The 23,400-nt window shown below is 45.9% G+C and overlaps 1 protein-coding gene across 1 annotated transcript in view; it reads right to left on the bottom strand.

Annotated features, from left to right (window-relative positions):
- The window catches only part of PTPN4 (protein tyrosine phosphatase non-receptor type 4), a 444,417-nt gene that overhangs the window by 115,295 nt on the left and 305,722 nt on the right, over window positions 1–23,400 (bottom strand). Inside the window, exon 15 of the mRNA XM_063933984.1 lies at window positions 22,873–23,031. Coding sequence (XP_063790054.1) covers window positions 22,873–23,031 — 159 coding nt within the window. The remainder of the gene's footprint in view (window positions 1–22,872; window positions 23,032–23,400) is intronic.

Here is a 23,400-nt window from a genome sequence, read left to right as displayed (position 1 = left end):
GAATTTACTATGTGGCAGTAGTGGCAAATAGAAGACATTTCCTGACCTTATATGCTAATAGGCTATTTTTGCATACAATATAGGCTGAATTTAATTTCAACCGAACTGGTTTTATATTGTAATATATATTGACTGTTATGTAACAGGATAGTATTGTTACATTTTTATGCCATCATATTTTAGATAATTGTAATGTGATGATAATATATTAGTAAACGTTTATTATCAGCAAGTCTCCTGGTTTTATGAGTGAAAACAGACATCCATTTATGACTCACTGTGTTTTCAGTCACTAAAGCGCACCGACACTTTCTTGTATTTTAGAGACTCCACACTACGTTTGGATTCTGTGTCCGCAATCCACTGACGCAACCACAAGGCCCTGCCGACGTCCTAGCATTAATATTCCCCATCTCCTTGAAGGAATCACAGAGGACCCGCGTAGTGTCCTGAATGTGCTTCAATAGGGTGACCATAGTAACTAAGGGCATATCCCCCGAGAGACCCCCCTGAATTAGAATGGCCCAAGAATGAATAGCATGGGTCATCCAGCAACCCGCAATGACCGGTCTTTGTAACAGACCGGCCGCAGTGTATATAGACTTTAGGGTAGTTTCTATCTTCCGATCCCCAGGGTCCTTCATGGAAAAGGAGCACGGGGTGGGTAGCACAGGTGAGAGACTGAGACATCCACCCCAGGGGGTTCCTCCCAAAATTTTCTACCTTCAGGAGGAAATGGGATTGTGCGCAAAAACTTTTTGTCTGAATTTTTCCAGGCCTGTTTGAATAAGTTATCTAACTCTGGAGAATCAGGGAAAGGGACACTGGGCTTATTTTCCACATAGAAAAATGACTGCTGTGATGCAGCGTCCTCTAGGGGGAGCTTTAACGCCTCCCTTATAGCCAAAATGAGGGGTTCAATACCCTGGGAAGAATCAGGATCCCCACTAACAGGATCTGGGTCATCCCCATCATCCGGTATATCATCATCTGTATCAGACAGCAGTGCAGGTAAACCACGCTTCTGGGGACCTGCATGGTAGAGGGGGGCCTGTGCATCAGCCCAAGCAGCTAAATCTGCCACATTTGCCGTGAGGTGAGATGACATATCAGACATCATGGTTTTAAGAGACCCTAACCAGTGAGGCTCTGTGCCCTCTCCCCCAACCTCTTCACTAAGTTGGGACGATTGACTACATTGCTCACAGGAGACAGAGTCATTAGATAATGGAGAGAATCTGGTGTGACAGATACTGCACAGTTTGTGCTTACCCATTTATTTAATTATTAATAGTTTCTTATATAGCGCAGCATATTCCGTTGCACTTTACAATTAGAACAGTAATAGAACAAAACTGGGTAAAAACAGACATAGAGGTAGGAAGGCCCTGCTCGCAAACTTACAATCTATAGGGAAATAGGCATTGATACACAAGGATAGATGCTACCTATAGCATAATGGTCCACCAGATTGCTAGGTTCTTAATGGGTTGTATGATATGATCACCCCGCAATGTTGGCCAAGTGTCCGGAGGGTGTGAGAGTAAAGAAAGACAAGATATGTGATGTTATGTGGACAGTACAGAGAGGATGTAATTGGATAGGGAAGCATTGAAGGTTATGTGGGTGGATCTGGAATTTGATAGGCTTGTCTGAAAAGGTGAGTTTTCAGGGAACGTTTAAAGGTTTGGAGACTAGAGGCGAGTCTTATTGTGCGTGGGAGGGCATTCCACAGAGTGGGTAAAGCCTGGATAAAGGGGGTAATTCTGAGTTGATCGCAGCAGCAAGTTTGTTAGCAATTGGGCAAAACCATGTGCACTGCAGGGGGGGGGGGGGCAGATATAACATTTGCAGAGAGAGTTAGATTTGGGTGGGTTATTTCGTTTCTGTGCAGGGTAAATACTGGCTGCTTGTTTTTACACTGCAATTTAGATTGCAGATTGAACACACCACACCCAAATCTAACTCTCTCTGCACATGTTATATCTGCCTCCCCTGCAGTGCACATGGTTTTGCCCAACTGCTAAAAACTTTCCAGCTGCGATCAACTTGGAATTACCCCCAAAGTCCTGTCATTCTGAGTGTGTACAAGTGATGCGTGTGGATGAGAGACGCAGATCTTGTGCAGAGCGGGGAGGTCGGGTAGGGAGATATTTTGAGATGAGTGAAGAGATGTATGTTTGTGCAGTTTGGTTAATAGCCTTGTATGTCAGTAAAAGTATTTTATATTTAATACGGTAGAATACCGGTAACCAATGGAGGAACTGACAGAGCGGATCTGCAGACGAACGTCTAGCGAGGAAGATTATCCTCACAGCTGCATTCAAAATGGATTGTAGTGGTGAGAGCCTATGTTTGGGAAGACCGGTCAGGAGACTATTACAATAATCAATGCGGGAGATAATGAGAGCATGGATTAGAGTTTTAGCAGTGTCTTGTGTAAGATATGGTCGTATTCTGGATATGTTTCTTAGATGTATATAACATGATCTTGAGACAGATTGAATGTGGGGAACAAAGGACAGTCCAGAGTCAAGAATGACACCTAGGCAGCGAGCTTGTGGGCCAGGGATGATAGCCGAGTTCTCAACAGTGATTGAGATATCAGGTTGGTACCTACTATTGGCCGGTGGAAATATAATTAATTATTTTTTAGAAATATTAAGTTTGAGGTGGTGAGATGTCATCCAAGATGAAATGGCAAAAAGGCATTCAGTGACACGGCCCAATACAGAAGGTGACAAATCTGGGGAGGATAGGTAGATTTGAGTATCATCCGCATACAGATGGTACTGAAATCCGAAAGAGTTGATTAGTTTGCCAAGAGATGTGGTATAGTATAGATAGAGAAAAGCAGAGGACCTAGGACTGAGCCTTGCGGTACTCCATCTGAGAGAGGTAGCGAAAAGGAGGTGAAATCAGAGTAACTTCACAAGCGATTAGATAGGTAGGATGAGAACCAAGAAAGGGCTGTGTCCTGAATACCCATATTTCACAGTAAACACAACAACATACACACAGACAGTAATAATCCAAGCCTGCCCTACTGTATGTGAGAGGACACCCAGAGGAGAGAGGACCTCAGCATACCCTGAGCTGCACAGCCCCAGTGAGGCTGTCAGCTCTGCAATTCACAGTAAACACTATCAAATACAGTCCTAATTAGACACAGGACAGTGTACACAATCGGGTCTCCCCCTTTTGCTATACCCTGTACCAGTTTCCAGCGTGTCTGTGAGGCAGGAAGCGCTGAGTGTGTGCTGCAGATGGCTTCTGTAAGCAGAGGAAGGCACGCAAAAACACCCTGGTCCCGCTCTGAGGAAGCTCCGCCCCCCAAAGGCGCCAGAGCTAAGCATATTATTTATACTGGCAAAGTCTCCAAACAGTCTAAAACCTCACACAAGTGCTCAGTTCTGCATTTTTGTGCCAACTTACACACAGGGGATCTTAGCGGGACCCCCCAGGGAGGGTCCCATACACCGCGCCCGTGGTCTGCCGCACTTGAAACCGGGGACCCCCCTAGCGGGGCCCCCGGTGTGTACTCACCACCAATGTCACCTTCAGGCAGCGTTAGGGGTGTGCGGTGTGCTGCGACAGCAAAGGCGCAGTGCCCCGCTGAACAAACAGCCCCTCAGGACGGTGGTCCTGCAGCGAGGAAGCGGCTCTGCACCTCGTAAGGCCGGTGACCGCCCCCAACCCCCCCTCCCCCCCCAACTCCCACGGTGCAGGTATGCTGTTGCCCAGACAGCATACCGAAAAAAATAAAAGTTTTATATGAAATTGAAGAAAACTCTCTGGAGCTGCAGAGATGTCCATCCTCTCCAGAGGGCACTTGTTTCTAAACTGCCTGTGGGAGGGAGCATAAAGAGGAGGAGCCAGCATACCCAGTTGAAGAAATTTAAAGTGCACTGTTTCGTTTGGACCCCGTCTATACCCCATCGTACTAGTTCTCCCCAATATCCCTTATGGATGCTATAGAAATAATCAATACCTCAATCCTTGAAATTGTGCTAGCATCATGAATACCCAAAGCCCCAAATCCGTAAAGCTCCAGACACAAAAACATGCTATATTTTTATTATTTGTTCAATGCCCCAACATATACAGTTAGATCCATATACAGTATATTTGGACAAACAATTTTAGTTATTTTTAGCTGTTTACCAAAACATATTTAAGTTACAGCTATACAAGGTGATTCAAAAGTCGCAGTACACCCTTTTTTTTCAAAAACTGTGCAGGAAATTGGAAAACTGAATACTCCAGTAGGGTATGTGTGAGGTGGCCTATATTTTAGGGTATGTACCGAACATGGGCGCCATCTTGAAATCGGCCATCTTGAATCTAAGTCAGTTTTTTCAAATTGAAAGGCGGTCGTGTAACATGGCAAACAACATCAGAATTTGACGAAAAGTTTATTGCTGCAAATAGATTTGAAATAGCAGATAAGGTTCAAAAGTTACAACACTTTTTTTGTTGCAGGTAACTGACGATGGCTTTGACAAGAGGAGAGAACTGAAGTCATTTTGATGTCTGGAAAACAAAGTTTCAGTGTCATAGCTGCAGATATTAACAAACGGCACCCAGAAAGACCTCCAATTCCACATACCACTGTCAGGTGCCTAATTTCTAAATTCCGAGAAACTAGGACTGTTGCTGACAAGTCACGGAGTGGTCGTCCAAAAAGTGCTACTAATGAGACTACCTCAACAATGGTTTTGGCATCCTTCGTGAAGAGCCCACAATGCATCACACGACGTTTGTCAGCAGAATGTGGAATCAGCCAGTCATCGATCGCACTAATCGTTCATGCCCATCGACAGCATCCATTCAAGATCCAGCTACTCCAGTAACTAGCAGAGGATGACCCAGACAGATGTATGCAGTTTTGCACGTGGGCCTTGGAGCATCATCAACAGGATCCCTCTTTTGCTCAAGGCATCTTGTTCAGTGATGAGGAATACTTTTATGTCAGTGGTGAAGTAAACCGTCACAACCACAGGTACTGGCATGACCAGAATCCACACTGAATGGAACCATCCAAAAATCTGCAGCTATGACACTGAAACTTTATTCTCCAGACATCAAAATTACCTAAATTCTCTCCACTTTTGTCAAAGCCATCTTCACTTACCTGCAACAAAAAAGTGTTGTAACTTTTGAACCATACCTGCTATTTCAAATCTGTTTGCAGCAATAAACTTTTCAGCAAATTCTGGTATTGTTTGATATGTTACATGAACGAACCCCTTTCCATTTGAAAAAACTAACTTAGATTCAAGTTGCCCGATTTCAAGATGGCGCACATACATAGGCGCACATACATAGGTACATACCCTAAAGGATAGCCCACCTCACCCATACCTTACTGGAGTATTCACTTTTCCCATTTCCTGCACAGTTTATGAAACAAAAGGGTGTACTGTGACTTTTGAATCACCCTGTATAATGATAATGGTTTTACAGTGCAGACTATCAACTTCAATTTAAGGGTATTCACATCCAAATTGTAGCAGTTTAATATATAGCCCCATCTTTTTCAAGGGACCAAAAAGTAATTGGACAACTGACTGAAAAGTAGTGTCATGGACACAGAGCCAGATTAAGTGGGGGCCCCGGGGGTAAGTACCCCGGGCCCCCCTTTTTAAAAGGGCCCCCCACACCCGTCACAGATCGGATCTCTGATCCGATCTGCGGTGTTGCGCTCCTGAGCTATGGCTGTCCCCACTTTCCTGGCGGCGGAGCCGCGGATGCACGCAGGGGGGTAAATTTACTAAGATGGGAGTTCTATTTAAGATGGGATGTTGCCCACAGCAACCAATCAGGTTCTACTACTCATTAATCTAGTACCTTCTAGAAGATAATACCTGAAATCTGATTGGTTGCTATAGGCAACATCTCATCTTAAATAGAACTCCCATCTTAGTAAATTTACCCCAGGGAGTGTGTACTCTGTACAGGAAGGACAGCTGAGCAATAATCTATGGAGCAGCAGAATATACAAATAAATTGTTTAAAAATCATACAATGTGATTTCCTATTTTTTTTTCCAGATTCTGTCTCTCACAGTTGAAGTGTACCTATGATGGAAATTACAGACCTCTCTCATCTTTTTAAGTGGGTCAACTTGCACAATCGGTGGCTGTCCAAATACTTTTTTGCCCCACTGTATGTGTGTGTGTGTGTGTATGTATATGTATATGCATACAGTACAGGTTGAGTATCCCATATCCAAATATTCCGAAATACGGAATATTCCGAATTACGGACTTTTTTGTGTGAGAGTGAGATAGTGAAACCTTTGTTTTTTGATGGCTCAATGTACACAAACTATGTTTAATACACAAAGTTATTAAAAATATTGTATCAAATGACCTTCAGGCTGTGTGTATAAGGTGTATATGGAACATAAATGAATTGTGTGAATGTACACACACTTTGTTTAATGCACAAAGTTATAAAAAATATTAGCTACAATTACCTTCAGGCTGTGTGTATAAGGTGTATATGTAACATAAATGCATTCTGTGCTTAGATTTAGGTCCCATCACCATGATATATCATTATGGTATGCAATTATTCCAAAATACGGAAAAATCCCATATCCAAAATACCTCTGGTCCCAAGCATTTTGGATAAGGGATACTCAACCTGTATACGTATACTGGAAAGGCTGGTCGGCACTCCCCTGTATTTAAATAACATGCTCCGGTGCCCTCCAAATTGGTAGTAACAATTTTAAAGAGATAAAGAGTCTTTGAAGGAATTCACAAAGGTGTATTATTATACACTCATCTTATACAGCAACGTTTCGGGGCTTCCCGTGTCACCCCGCCGCCGCCCTCAGTCCTTCTCTGCACCTCCGCACCATGCCGGCCACAGCCTCCTCATCCACCGCACCGCAGACCACAGCATCCTCAGCACCGCCACTGCTAAATACTGTAGGTAATCTTACCCTGCTGCCTTTCTCTCTCCCTAGTCCCTACTGTATGCCCTTGCTGTCCCTCTCTCTGTCACTCTCCCTGTCTCTATGTCCCTGCTGTCACTTTCCCTGTCCCTCTGTCACTCTCCCTATGTCCCTACTGTCACTCTCTCTGTCCCTATGTCCTTGCTGTCACTTTCCCTGTCCCTCTATCATTCTCCCTGTCCCTATGTCCCTGTTGTCACTTTCCCTGTCCCTCTGTCACTCTTCCTGTCCCTATGTCCCTGCTGTCACTTTCCCTGTCCCTCTGTCACTCTCCCTGTCACTAGCTACTGTCACTCTCCCTGTCCCTACTGTCACTCTCCCTGTCCCTACTGTCACTCTCCCTGAATTTTGCCTCATTCCATGTGGCATAATGTGAATTTCGGCTCATTGTGTGTGCTATAATGTGAATTTCGGCTCATACCGTGTGCTATAATGTGAATTTCGGCTCATTCTGTGTGCTATAATGAGAATTTCGGCTCATTCTGTTTGCTATAATGTGATTTTTTGCTCATTCTGTGTGCTATAATGTGAATTTCGGCTCATACCATGTGCTATAATGTGAATTTCGGCTCATACCGTGTGCTATAATGTGAATTTCGGCTCATACCGTGTGCTATAATTATGAATTTCGGCTCATGCTGTGTGGTAAAATGTGAATTTCGGCTCATACTGTGTGGTATAATGTGTGGTACTGTATAATGTGAAAGGAGCACCATTACTAGATACTATAAGGGGTCCTACTATTGTGGTGCATAATGGGGGTCATTCCGAGTTGTTCGCTCGCTAGCAGATTTTAGCAGCATTGCACACGCTAGGCCGCCGCCCTCTAGGAGTGTATCTTAGCTTAGCAGAATAGCGAACGAAAGATTAGCAGAATTGCGAATAGAAAATTCTTAGCAGTTTCTGAGTAGCTCCAGACTTACTCCTACATTGAGATCAGCTCAGCCCATTTCGTTCCTGGTTTGACGTCACAAACACGCCCTGCGTTCGGCAAGCCACTCCCCCGTTTCTCCAGACACTCCCGCGTTTTATCCTGGCACGCCTGCATTTTTCCGCACACTCCCAGAAAACGGTCAGTTTCCGCCCAGAAACACCCACTTCCTGTCAATCACACTCCGATCACTTCAACGATGGAAATTCTTCGTTCGGACTTGAGTAAATCTACTAAGTTTTGAGCAAAAATACTTAGTGCATGCGCACTGCGTACCATGCGCATTTTCGCCTTAATCGCTCCGTTGCGAAAATCGGCAACGAGCGAACAACTTGGAATGACCCCCAATGTGTATAAGGGGTATATGGTGTGGTGAATTACACAGAAGGCCACGCCTTTTCCGGGGGTGCACGAATAATTGCAACCTTCACTTTTCCATACCCTCACTTCAAAATTTCCACTTCGACCACTGTACACACACACACATATATATATATATATATATATATATATATATACATACACACACACACGTAATATAGTATATATACATGCGTGGGCTCCCTATCTGAAAGATTCTTTCAAATTTACCACCGAATTGTAATTTTCTTTGTAGTAATTAAAGACGTTATGATTTTAATTTTAGATTTTAGGGCCCCACTGTCTTAAGTAGCCCCCCCCCCCCCCCCCGAAGCCTTAATCCAGCTCTGCATGGCCAGATGTGGGCTATTTCTTCTTCATCAATAGGTATACAGGTGATATACTGCCAGTACTGAGGTTGACAGTCAATACGTCGACAACTATTGGTAGACATGGACAAAAGGTTGACACATGAAAAGGTCGACATGAGTCATTATAAAAAATGTTTTAATTTTCAGCTTTTCATACTTTACCATTCACATGGACTATGATTGTTAATAGTAACCTTGCCTGTAGCATGGCAAGGGAAGCGAGCCATGCAAGGGGACATGGTCCACTAATTGGGGTTCCCAGTCATTTATAAAACTCAGAATATCCCCTGGAGCCCTTTGAAGTCCATTACTGAAAAATGGAAAGAATACAGTATGATTGTAAATAAGATTTTAATTACCTACCGGTAAATCCTTTTCTTATAGTCCGTGGATGATACTGGGGTCCACATTAGTACCATGGGGTATAGACGGGTCCACTAGGAGCCTTGGGCACTTTAAGAAATCAATACTGTGCGCTGGCTCCTCCCTCTATGCTCCTCATACCAGACTCAGTCTAGAAACTGTGCCCGAGGAGACGGACATACTTTGAGAGAAGGATTTAAAAGAACAGTGGTGAGATTCGAACCAGCACACACAAACAAGAGGAAAGCCATGCTAACCAAACTTGAACAGGAACAGCAACAGCTGAACCAACAACAATACTGAATCGAGTAACAGTGCAGGAAAACACGAAGCACTGGGCGGGCGCCCAGTATCCTCTACAGACTACGAGAAAAGGATTTACCGGTAGGTAATTAAAATCCTATTTTATCTTACGTCCTAGAGCAGTGGTTCTCAAACTCGGTCCTCAGGACCCCACAAAGTGCATGTTTTGCAGGTAACCCAGCAGGTGCACAGGTGTATTAATTACTCACTGACACATTTTAAAAGGTCCACAGGTGGAGCTAATTATGTCACTTGTGATTCTGTGAGGAGACCTGCAAAACATGCAACATGTGGGGTCCTGAGGACCGAGTTTGAGAACCTGTGTCCTAGAGTATACTGGGGTCCACATTAGTATCATGGGGATGTACCAAAGCTCGCAAACCAGGTGGGAGAGTGCTGAGGTTCCTGCAGAACAGATTTACCAAACTGAAGGTCCTCAGAGGCCAAAGTATCGAACTTGTAGAATTTAGCAAACGTGTTCGAACCTGACCAAGTAGCTGCTCGGCAGAGCTCTAAAGCAGAGACACCCCGGGCAGCCGCCCACGAAGAACCCACCGACCTAGTAGAGTGGGCCTGTACAGATCTAGAATAAGCATGCTGGATAGTAAGCCTGATCCAGCGAGCAATAGACTGCTTTGAAGCAGGACACCGAATTTTATTGGGATCATAGAGAACAAAAAGCGAGTCCGATTTTCTGTGATGAGCTGTCCGCTTCACATAGATCTTCAAAGCCCTCACAACATCCAAGGACTTTGAAGTTGCAGAGGTGTCGGTAACCACAATAGGTTGGTTGAAACGCAGACACCACCTTTGGAAGAAATTGCTGACGAGTTCTGAGTTCAGCTCTATCTACATAAAAAATCAAATTGGGGCTTTTGTGAGACAACACCCCCAGCTCTGACACACGCCTTGCTGAAGCCAAGGCCAACAGTGTGACGGACTTCCACGTAAGAAGCTTGACGTCAACGTCCTGTAAAGGCCCAAACCATTCAGATTGCAGGAACTGCAATACCACGTTGAGATCCCCAGGTGCCGTAGGAGGCACAAAAGGGTGGTTGGATGTGCAGAACACCCTTCAAAAATGTCTGATCCTCCGGGAGAGAAGCCAATTGTTTCTGGAAGAAAATGGATATGGCCGAAATCTGGACATTTAAGGAGCCTAAACGTAGGCCCACATCCACTGCTGACTGCAGAAAAAGGAGAAAATGTCCCAGTTGAAATTCCACCGCAGGAAATTTCCTGTTCTCAACCAAGAGACGTATTTTTTCCAAATACGGTGGTACTGTTTACACGGTGCCCCCTTTCTGGCTTGGAACAAGGTTGGAATAACCATGTCCGGGATCCCTTTCCGGGCTAGAATTTGACGCTCAACCTCCATGCCATCACACGTAGCCGCAGTAAGTCGTGATAGACGAATGGCCCCTGTTGTAGAAGATCCTTGCGAAGAGGTAGAGAGGTAGAGGCCACGGGTCCTCTAGGATCATCTCCAGTAGATCCGCGTACCAGGCCCTTCTTGGCAAGTCCAGAACAATGAGAATAGCTTGAACCTTTTCCTTTTTATTCTTTTAAGAATTCTTTGGATCAATGGAAGTGGTGGAAACACGTACACCATCTGGTAGTCCCATGGAGTCACCGAACGTCCACCGCCACTATTTGTGGGTCTCTCTACCTGGAACAATACCGCTTGAGCTTCTTGTTGAGATGAGAGCTCATCATGTCGATTTGTGGCATTCCCCATCGACGTGTCAAGCACCCGAACACCTCCGGGTGAAGGCCCCACTCCCCTGGGTGGAGGTCGTGTCTGCTGAGGAAGTCTGCTTCCCAGTTGTCCACTCCCGGAATGAAGACTGCCGACAACGCAACAGCGTGCCGTTCTGCCCAGAGGAGAATCCTTGTCACCTCTGACATTGCTGCTCTGCTCTTCGTTCTGCCCTGTCGGTTTATGTACGTTACCGCTGTCACATGGTCTGACTGAACCTGAATGGCGTCATCCTGAAGAAGATGTGATGCCTGTAGAAGGGCGTTGTATATGGCCCTTAGTTCCAGAATGTTGATCGGAAAAATGGTTTCCGGACTTGACCATTTTCCTTGGAACTGTTCCCCTTGGGTGACTGCTCCCCAACCTCTGAGGCTTGCGTCTGTGGTTAGCAGAATCCAATTTTGAATCCCGAACCTTCGGCCCTCGGTCAGGTGAGAAGTCTGAAGCCACCACAGAAGAGAAATCCTGGCTTTTGGCGATAGACGTATCCTGTGGTGAATGTGAAGATGCAATCCAGACCATTTGTCCAACAGATCCAGCTGGAAGGGCCTTGCGTGTAACCTTCCATACTGCAGTGCCTCGAAAGAGGCTACCATCTTCCCCAGGAGGCGAATGCACAGATGCACCGACATCCGGGTCAGTCTCAGAACATCCCGCACCATCGACTGAATTACCAATGCCTTTTCCAATGGAAGGAATACCTTCTGTGCCTCTGTATCCAGTATCATCCTCAGGAATGGAAGCCTCCGTGTTGGTTCCAGGTGAGATTTTGGCAGGTTCAGAATCCACCCGTGATCCTGGAGTAGTCGTGTTGAGAGGGCAATGTTGTCTAACAACCTCTCCCTGGATGGTGCTTTTATCAGCAGATCGTCCAGGCACGGTATTATGTTCACTCCTTGCTTGCGGAGGAGAAACATCATCTCTGCCATTACCTTGGTGAACACCCTCGGTGCCGCGGAGAGGCCAAATGGCAGGGCCTGGAACTGGTAATGACAGTCCTGTAATGCAAACTTTAGATAAGCCTGATGAGGTGGCCAAATCGGAATATGATCCAGAGACACCGGGAATTCCCCCTCCTCCAGACCTGAGATCACCACTCTCAGAGACTCCATCTAGAATTTGAACACCCTTAAGTACGGGTTCAATGACTTGAGGTTTAAATGGGCCTTAGTGAACCGTCCGGTTTCGGTACCACAAACAGGTTGGGATAATAACCCTTGTTTTGCAGTTGAAGTGGAACTGGAACAATGACCTGAGTCTGTACCAGTTTTTGAATTGCTGCCTGTAAAGTCATGCTTGCTTCTGGAGAAGCTGGTAAGCCTGATTTGAAGAATCTGTGAGGTAGGGAGCTCCTGAAACTCCAGTCTGTAGCCCTGGGCGATAAGATCTTTGACTCATGGATCCAGGCATGATGTTGCCCATATGTGACTGAAATATCTTAAATCTGGCTTCCACCTGCCTGTCTTCTAGGCAGTGTGGTCCACCGTCATGCTGAAGGCTTTGAGGAATCAGAATCGAAGGTCTGTTCCTGTGAAACTGCAGTTGCAGGTTTTCTGGGTTTACCTCTATTGTCTTTGAAGGCTGTAAAATAACCTTTGGATTTACTTTTAAATTTTGCTGTCCGAAAGGACTGCAGAGTTGGAGCAGAGTAGGTTTTATTAGCTGGGGGTGCTGCGGAAGGAAGGTATGTAGACTTACCCGCCGTAGCCTTGGATATCCACGTATCCAGTTCATCTCCAAAAAGGGCTTCACCTGTGAATGGTAGGCTTTCCACGCCTTTCCTGGAATCCGCATCCGCAGTCCACTGGCGTAGTCACAAGCCCCGGCGTGCTGATACTGCCATGGCAGTGGTGCATGCGTTGAGCAAACCAATTTCCTTTATGGCCTCCACCATAAAATTAGCAGAGTCCTGTATATGCTGTAGGAGCAAAATTATCTCCCCCCTGGATAAGGTATCTAACCCGTCAATTAGCTTACCTGAGCATTTTGCAATGGCCCTAGTGATCCATGCACAAGCAATAGTGGGTCTCTGGGACACTCCAGCAGCTGTGTACAGGGATTTGAGAGAGGTCTCAATTTTGCGGGTCAGCCGTGTCCTTTAAGGAGGTTGCCCCAGGGACAGGTAAGACTATCTTACTTAACAACCTAGATACCGATGCAATCGGTGGATTTTCCCACTTTTTCCTATCATCCTAAGGAAATGGGAAGGATGCGAGTAACCTTTTAGGGATCTGAAACTTCTTGCCCGGATTAACCCAAGTTTCTTCAAACAGAGAATTTAACTCCTTTGAAGCAGTGAAAGTAGCAGAGGATTTTTTTTTTACATTAAAATAAGATTCCTCATCCATCTCCGCCACCTTGTCCGGAATGTGCAGGGCTTCTCTAATAGCGTCTATCACACGAGTCCACTTCACCCTCCTCTGCGTCTGATACGTCATCATCAGTGTCGGCCTGCAGGATTTGGGCCAGAGTACGCTTTTGTGGACAAATGGCAGGGGTCTGAGACGCTGGTATGGGAACTGAATCTCTAGTCATCAGGTCCTCCACAGACTGTCTTAAGTATTGTGTCTCTTTCTCATTATGGGATAATTTATTAGAAATATGTGAGATCATCCCTTTAAGGGAATCCAACCATGCGGGTTCAGACCCACTAGCCTGAGAATGTGTACTATCCTGGGTACACTGAAGTGAGTCCCCCAGAGAAGACAAACACTCTGCTGTGCAGGAAACACACTCCCTTCACATGGTAACGTGAAGGGACACACACACTCTCACACAATAAAGGTGAAAGCACAGTTAACCCACACAGAGTTCGCAGGGAGACACAGAGAAGATGGAGCCAGCCACAACGCACCATTTATGCTAAAACCAAGCTCAGCTGGGTCACAAACTAAGCTCCTTAATAGGGCTTAGTATTCTAACACCGCTCCCCCCCCATTACTATGAGGAAACGTGGAGTCTTTGTGGAGGTGCTGCGCTTCCCTGCAAGTCCTGTCGGTGTGACCTGCAGAGGGAAAATGGCGCTGGTGAGCTGCTGGATCCGCTCATAGTGAAGCCCCACCCCCGTAATGGCGCGGCCTTCCCGGTTTTATTATACTGGCTGAGGTGTCCTAGAAGCTCAACAGCGGGTTAGAACCCCTGTAAGCTGTTTGCCAGTGTAGGTTAATGTTAAAAAGCTCAGCTCGCCCCTCACAGCCGAAACACACACACACATACAGCATGTTGTACTGAACCTGGAGATGCAGCCTGCATGTCAGTGCTGCACTCCATACCCCGATGCCGCCATTACAGCCGGCGACCCGCTAACCGGGACGCCGGCCACCTACTCACCACTCTTCTTACTTCTGGCTCTGTTAGGGTGGCGGCATGCTGCTGGACTGTACGCTCGCCGTGGTTGGGCTTGCGAATAGGACCCTCAGGAGCTCAGTGTCCTGAGAGGGGGACCGGGACCATTAACCCTATAGGAGGTTGGGCCATCCCCATCCCCCCCCCCCCCCCCCTCCCCACAAGTCCCACGAAGCAGACAGTCTGTCTGAACACAACAAACAGAAAATAAATGCAGAAAACTCTTCAGGAACTTCCCTAAGCATGACCGGCTCCTCAGGGCACGTTATCTAAATTAAGTCTGGTAGGAGGGGCACAGAGGGAGGAGCCAGCGCATACTATTGATTTCTTAAAGTGCCCAAGGCTCCTAGTGGACCTGTCTATACCCCATGGTACTAATGTGGACCCCAATATCCTCTAGGACGTAAGAGAAAATGTGTTTAGAACAGGCTAGTCTCCAAAACAGAGTATCTCTGTGAGGAAGACACATGTTGTGGGCCACCAAGAGCCTATAATAGTCTAAATCAGAGATGGGACAAGCTGCCCAAAGGACAACAGTCATAAATGTGGACTATAGGGGAGAACAAAACTCACAAGATCTTACCTAGAGTTTACCCCAACATCATATGGCCTGAGAAACCTAGCAGTGAACCTTCTGGTTCCAAAGCTGTTTGGCACAAGCGTAAAACTGCACTCCTAAATCACCCCTAAAACACTATCAGTGTCATAAAACTGTAGGTGAAGAAAAGAGTACAATCTCTGGCTGCCAATTCCCTGCCCCAATTCCAGAATATACAAGGACCTTGGAAACAGATTAGAAAGAATTTAGGGGGTCATTCCGACCCGATCGCTCGCTGCATTTTGTCGCAGCGATCGAGTCGGAACTGCGCATGCGCCGGCGCATGGCAGCTTTCGTTACCTAGTGATCGGCTCTGAGACAGAGGCGGTCGCTAGGCGGGAGGGGGCTGAACGGCGGCGTTAAGCCGCCATTTAGGGGGAGCGGTCCGGCCAACGCAGGCGTGGGCGGACCGTTGGGGGGTCGGGCCGCGGCGGCTGTGTGACGTCTCATGCAGCCGCTGTGGCCAGCGGGAGCGACATGCAGCTCCCGGACAGCTGCAGGAGCTGCGCTGGCCGGGAGTTACTCCTCAAATACAAAGGCATCGCCACTGTGCGATGCGTTTGTATTTGTGCAAGGGGGTGGGGGTTGCCGGACTGACATGCGGAGCGGACTAGCCCTGTGCTGGGCGTCCCCCCGCATGTCAGGGAACATGATCGTAGCTGTGCTAAATTTAGCACAGCTACGATCAACTCGGAATAACCCCCTTAAGCTTTATATAAAGACTTCCTGTAAACAAAACGCAGCTCTTCATGATCTACTGTGTATACAGTGGAAAATGGCCTGCACCGTGGAGGTCAGTCAGCTGAATGTAAGGTTCATGCAGCTGGGAATTCAAGAACTTGACCAAAAAGATTTCAAACAGGTGACATTGTGTCTCCAAATTCATGTAAGTTGATGAAGTGTGTCGTATGCAAGGGTCGAAGATAGTGTGCTAAGGAAAAAAAATTAAATATAGTGCACATTGCGTCGGCATAACAATCAGGAAGATGCTCCAGGATATGAAGACTTCGAATTGCCTTTCCTCCGGATAGAATTTAGGACACAAAAATCTAACATCTGATTTTGGTGGTTTACTGCTGTTTGTGTTCAAATCAAATCATATACAGTATTAGCTCTTTACAGAATGCAATGGACATTCATTGAACACTAAAAAGAAGCTGAAGACCTGTACACTGAGGTTGATATATGTAGAAACTGTAGAAAAATATTTATTTATTTAATGGAATGGTTTGTAGGACAGGGTTTACCGGATGGGTGTGGTTCATCATATCGACAGTGTCTAGGTCGACAATGTTTAGGTCGACAACTATAGGTCGACAGTCACTAGGTCGACATGGATGGAAGGTCGACAGGGTTTCTAGGTCGACATGTGCTAGGTCGACAGGTCTAAAGGTTGACATGGGGATTTTTTTTTTGGTGTCGTTTTCTTCGTAGAGTGACCGGGATCCCAAATTAGTGCACCGCGTCCGCTCGCATGGCTCGCTTCGCTCGCCATGCTTCGGGCATGGTGCCTTCGCTTGGCACACTTTACCGTTCCAATCGTAGTCCACGTGGATCGTTAAGTATGAAAAAATTCAAAACAAGAAAAAAAATGTGAAAAACTCATGTCGACCTTTAGACCGGTCGACCTAGCACATGTCGACCTAGAAACCCTGTCGACCTTCCATCCATGTCGACCTAGTGACTGTCGACCTATAGTGGTCAACCTAAACATTGTCGACCTAGACACTGTCGATCTTCAGACCGGATCCCTACCGGATACCTTTGTTTCATCACATAAGCAAGGTGTTGCTCAAATAATTTTGTCAAACAAAATTATTGTTTAAGAGGAAGTGAGTGTTCATAAAAAAAAGTCTTATCTCTTTCTAAATGTATTGTAAATACCATGATACTTCTGCTTTATTACATGATCTGTTATGTGCCTATAATATGCAGCTGAGCTATATAAAAGATTTGGGAAGTGGAAGAACATAGTGCAGTGGTTTCCAAACTTTTTTGAATCACGGCGCCCTAGAATATCAGAATTTTTTTTCACGGCACCCCTAGGCCAATAATTTCTTATTGAGAAATTTAGAAAGAAATATTACATTAAGTAGATCACGTTTATATGTCATACTTAGGGTCAGTTGTGTGGTGAGGGACAAGATTTGCATCTGTTTGGCCACATATTTTATGACTAGCAGCCACCAGCACTGGTTTTGCCTATTTTATATTGACCATGAATAATTTGAATTGGTCCTGGACCACCTACCCAGGGCACCCCTGCAAGTGTCCCGAGGCACCCCAGGGAGCCACGGCACACAGTTTGGGAACCTCTGACATAGTGGATTCAGACAGTGCAGCTCTGAGATTTTATTTTCAGATAAGGGTTAAAAGTTTTTCTTTTTATAAATTTCTGCAGCACCAAACTGCACCTAGAATGAACCTCAAAACAGAGAGCATCATAAACTGTGGTCTTTACAAAGGCGCCAGCCCAGGAATAGGTAACTTGCCTAGGGTAACCTAGCTCCAGAAGGGGTGCCTAGGGTTATTACCCAGAATTACTTGGACAATCGTGGCTTGTGACAAACACTCCACCCTCTTACTCTGGCTTTTATTAGCATAGAAGAGTTCCTGAAGAGATGCGGAAGATGCCGCACAAAACAGGCGACCCAGGCAGAAAGAAGATCAAAGGCACCAGGAGACAAAGACTGGAAGAGGCGACAGAAGGAAGACAGTAGACTCTAGGATAAGCCACAAGACTCCAAGATGCCCAAGTCCTGGCGGCAAAAGGGCTCTTGCAAAATAAATTTTATATGGCCCCCTAGCAATTTAGGTGAAGTCTGGCAAGAGTCAAGTAGCTGGTGAAGTCAAGGGGGCTGGCGCAGAGGGAACACCTCTGTGCCTGCCAAGGTTGGCAGTGCAGGTAAGGTCCCAGTGGAACACACTTTCATCATAAATTTATATAATAGATCCACACCAACGCATATAGGGTTTTTTTCAGAGTCCTTTGCAATCTTTGCTAAATTATCAATTACTGCTAAGGATCAAAGGGTGTGGATCGACCTTTTGACCCTGTCGACCTTTTGTACTGTCTACCTTTTCATGTCGACCTAATGTCTGTCTAATATATGGTGTCTATCTATTGACTGTCTAACTAGACAGTGTCTATCATCTGGATACCGGATCAAATGGCATGCTGGGGGCTGCCAAGTACAGGGCAAGGCCACCCAGGCAAAGTCATCGATCAGCCCTGAAAATGGCCATGACATGCCTGTGTTTCCTGCTCCAATCCCCCGAATGCCACATCGTCACCCCTGAATGCCCGCCACCTATTAATCAAATTGCGCTTGCATCCTTCCGAGATGCCTGCACACAGACACTGTGAACACTGTGCCAAAATCGTTCAATCTGCCTAGCGTCCACCTCTGAATAAGGCCCAAAGCTCCATATTGATGGGTTAGCAACCCAAGTTAGGCCACTTTGCCATAGTCCAGAAAGTTCAATGAGGGGGTGCACTCACCAGTCTTGTAGAAAAGAACCAAACCATTATTTCAATAAACCACCATCATCTACAGGATCAATGTTTCAGACCTACCGTTGGACCTTTTTCAAGATAAATCTTGAGAAAGGTCCAAGGATTGGACCAAAACGTTGATCCTGTTTATCCTGAGTGTAGATGATGGTTGTTTATTGAAATAACCCCCCCACAATTGAAACACTCTTATACGGAGGCTAATGTTTGGAAGTGTAGCCTGTGTGTGACAGAGTCTGTGTGACTGAGACTGAGGGGAATATTTACAAAAGGTTCTAAAACTGAAGTGGTAATGTTCTCCATAGCAACCAAACAAACAGATTGTCATTTTCTAGGATGCAATAGAGAAATGATAGACAGAATATGATTGGTTGCTATTGGCAATATCACCACGCAGTGTGTCTGAGGCTCATTTTCAGCAAATAATACACCAGACGCTAGCAGAATCTCATGGGAATTGGATGTATGAGGACACATCTTTAATTTTAAATTATCCCAATAAACAGACTGTGAATTGACATATGTGGGATTGTGTCAGTGCTGTCGTATAGTCATTTTCAGAACTATTCACACCCACACACAGTACTCTCTAATTTTCATAATTTCACATATATTCTTGGATTAGCTCTGCCCCAAAGAAGTTGTATTAGATTAATCAAATGTCAATTAGACTGGCAGAGCAGCTCTGGTAGGAGATAAAGGTATTATTGTGAGGAGAAAGGAAATAGTGGAACTGTTGCAAATGGTGAGCACTGCACAATGATTTACTAGCACCAGTGGTACATTACCTAGGGGCTGCAGCCCTACAGGAACAAAAAAAAAATCCACTCCCTGGGAGCCCTCAGTCCGTGCTCCGGTAGTCTTGAAGCTCTTTGCTAATCACACTCTGGATAGACAATTCCAGAGAGATTCCCTGGGACTGCAAGTCCAGACTGCTACTAGCATAGAGTGCTTCTAATAGGAAGCCACGCTCCTGCCTTTCGGTCAGCCTTATCAGGCATCTAGGGGCTGCGGCCGATGCAGTCCTTAGTAGTCCGTTTCTGTGCGTATGCACTTTTTCCCCCTGCAAGATTTTTTAGCTCATGTAGAATGCATATCACGTCCTGGTCTGAACGCAACTGCTGACTTGAACTGCAGGCAAGACAGCCCCCATCCTTCATAAAGTTAGGATTCGCTACTGACTAGCAATGTTAAATAAGCTAGGCTAAGTGCTATAACAAGAATATTTTATATAGTCCACCCTTTAGATAAGACAAATAGAAAAGGATAAACATATTTAGGGTGAATGGTGATTTCTGAATATTCTACCATTCTGTATTACAATAGACAAGGGGCATGGGAGAGGGACACTACTCCCGGCATCTGTATACGGGGTAACTATGTGTCACACATTTATTCCGTTGCACTTGGCTAATTTACTGAAACAACAACCCAAAAAGCTAGAATGCATAAAGTTTATGGGGTATATGCAATTCCGGGCGAATTGCAGCTTTTTTTCGCCCGTTTTTTAATTCGACACAATTCGACCGTCGAATTCCGGCCGGCGGGTGCCGGAATTCGACATATTCAACAAAAAACAGATTCGACAGTCCCGCTGTCGAAAAACGGACCAATTGACGGATAAGTGCATCCTGGATTCGACTTTTCCGACGGCGCAAAAATGGTTAAAGAACACAGAAAAAAATTGCGTGGGGTCCCCCCTCCTAAGCATAACCAGCCTCGGGCTCTTTGAGCCGGTCCTGGTTGTAAAAATACAGGGGAAAAATTGACTGGGGATCCCCCGTATTTTTAGAACCAGCACCGGGCTCTGCGTCCGGTCCTGGTGCAAAAAATACGGGGGACAAAAAGTGTAGGGGTCCCCCGTATTTTTTGAACCAGCACCGGGCTCCACTAGCTGGGGAGATCATGCCACAGCCGGGGGACACTTTTATACCGGTCCCTGCGGCCGTGGCATTAAATACCCAACTAGTCACCCCTGGCCGGGGTACCCTGGAGGAGTGGGGACCCCTTAAATCAAGGGGTCCCCCCCTCCAGTCACCCAAGGGCCAGGGGTGAAGCCCAAGGCTGTCCCCCCCCATCCAAGGGCTGCGGATGGGGGGCTGATAGCCATGTGTAAAAATAAAAGAATATTGTTTTTTGCAGAAGAACTACAAGTCCCAGCAAGCCTCCCCCGCAAGCTGGTACTTGGAGAATCACAAGTACCAGCATGCGGGGGGGGGGGGGGGGGGACGGACGGGCCCGCTGGTACCTGTAGTTCTTCTGCAAAAAAAATACCCAAATAAAAACAGGACGCGCACACCTTGAAAGTAAAACTTTATTACATACATGCCGACACACACATACTTACCTATGTTGACACGCCGACTCTGGCCACGTCTCCGTCTGTCGACGTCTCCAAGTAGAATCCGGGGTACCTGAAAATAAAATTATACTCACCTAAATCCAGTGTCCTGTTATTATTTGTATTCCACGTACTTGGCAAAAAAAGCAAACCGCATACCCGGACCACGGACTGAAAGGGGTCCCATGTTTACACATGGGACCCCTTTCCCCGAATGCTGAGACCCCCTGTGACTCCTGTCACAGAGGGTCCCTTCAGGCAATCAGGGAGCGCCACGTCGTGGCACTCTCCTGATTGCCTATGGCGTCTGAGCTGGCAGACAGCGCATCGCACAGCCCCTCCATTATATTCAATGGTGGGAACTTTGCGGTCAGCAGTGAGGTTACTCGCGGTCAGCGGCTGGTGGTCCGGGTATGCGGTTTGTTTTTTTGCCAAGTACGTGGATTACAAATAATAACAGGACACTGGATTTAGGCGAGTATAATTTTATTTTCAGGTACCCCGGATTCCGAGACGTCGACAGATGGAGACGTGGACACAGTCGGCGTGTGAACATGGGTAAGTATGTGTGTGTCGGCATGTATGTAATAAAGTTTTACTTTCACGGTGTGCGTGTCCTGTTTTTATTTGGGTATTTTTTTTGCAGAAGAACTACAGGTACCAGCGGGCCTGTCCCCCCCCCCCCCCCCCCCCGCATGCTGGTACTTGTGATTCTCCAAGCACCAGCTTGCGGGGGAGGCTTGCTGGGACTTGTAGCAAAAACCAATATTCTTTTATTTTTACACATGGCTATCAGCCCACCATCCGCAGCCCTTGGATGGGGGGGGACAGCCTCGGGCTTCACCCCTGGCCTTTGGGTGGCTGGAGGGGGGGGGACCCCTTGATTTAAGGGGTCCCCACTCCTCCAGGGTACCCCGGCCAGGGGTGACTAGTTGGGTATTTAATGCCACGGCCGCAGGGACCGGTATAAAAGTGTCCCCCGGCTGTGGCATTATCTCCCCAGCTAGTGGAGCCCGGTGCTGGTTCAAAAAATACGGGGGACCCCTACGCTTTTTGTCCCCCGTATTTTTTGCACCAGGACCGGACGCAGAGCCCGGTGCTGGTTCTAAAAATACGGGGGATCCCCAGTCAATTTCCCCCCCGTATTTTTACAACCAGGACCGGCTCAAAGAGCCCGAGGCTGGTTATGCTTAGGAGGGGGGACCCCACGCATTTTTTTTCCAGAATTTTAACCCATTCCCGCCCCTTCCCACTGAAAACCATGCTCTCTCAATTTTAGTCAGTTAAAAAAAAAAATATTATTTTAAAAAATATATAAATAATAGTTGTGTCTCCTAATAGACAAACCAAGTACCTAATCCCTTCTAATATAAATAGATATGCTATTAGCAATAAAAAAAACACACCAAAAAAAAACATGTTTTAAATTTTTTTTATTAGATTCCACCAGCAAAGTGAGGCGGAATGAAATAGACGAATTTACTGTCGAAAAGCACTGTTGTCGAATCGACATTTTTCAATTGAATATACTTTTGTCGAAAAGCCGCATTTTTACCATTGCAGACATGTCGAATTTGTCACCTGTCGAATTTCAAAAAGTCGAATCTGAAAAGTCCGTTTTTTTGTCGAAAAGTACTGTATTGCATTGTCGAATCATTTTTTTGTGTTGAAAATGCCCCGTTTTTCGACATTTGCTGCAATTCTACCGCAATTGCATATACCTAATTAGCAATACAGATGGTCTCCTAGTTCTTATAAAAAGTCTTAGTAATCCGAAAAAATTAAAAAAAGTATTTTAAAAACAGTATAAATACAGTTACCTAATTTGTTTAACCCAATACAAAATTAACACCTTTAACGTATCCATGTAGAATCCAATACAATTACTGGGAATTGATCACATGACCACAATGCTGTGAGGCAGCCATGCTAGTTCCTGTGCTATTGAGCTGAATGAAGTAATAGAAAAATGTACACAGGACAGATGGCTGGACAGCTACACAGTGAACAGGAAACTTACTTAGGAGAGTCCAAGATAATGCTGTTCGCCTGGGTAGAAGACGGAGATCTGTGGTTTATGAACACTTCGCCTGGAGAAGTATGTATTGAGCGGTCTACCAGATGCCCAACTGAAGAGGGCCGCAGTCGCGTCCCCTCTTGAGTGAATGTGGAGTTCCGGCTATGAATAAAGAGAATATGGTTACAAAGTGTCCTGAATATGAAGTACATTTCCATTACAATTGTAAAGAGGAAAATAATGACATACATATGTGTCTTCAATTCTTTCCCTAGAATCAGGCTGTAAAGACCTCAGAAAGATTGTTGGACCCACAGTGAGATCGCAGCAGCGTTTGATCATGGTCATGGTAACAGTCTCACACATACTATACAAAGATGTTTACATCAGTTAGAGGATCACTCACACTGACACATACATGGAAGCTTACATTTAATGCACGGAAGGAAATGTTTCAATGGGGGTCATTCCGAGTTGTTCGCTCTGTAAATTTCATCGCATCGCAGCGATTTTCCGCTTAGTGCGCATGCG

This window comes from Pseudophryne corroboree, chromosome 7, assembly GCF_028390025.1.
Source record: "Pseudophryne corroboree isolate aPseCor3 chromosome 7, aPseCor3.hap2, whole genome shotgun sequence".
In the NCBI taxonomy this organism is placed as follows: domain Eukaryota; kingdom Metazoa; phylum Chordata; class Amphibia; order Anura; family Myobatrachidae; genus Pseudophryne; species Pseudophryne corroboree.
This window is presented reverse-complemented; position numbering and strand designations above follow the sequence as displayed.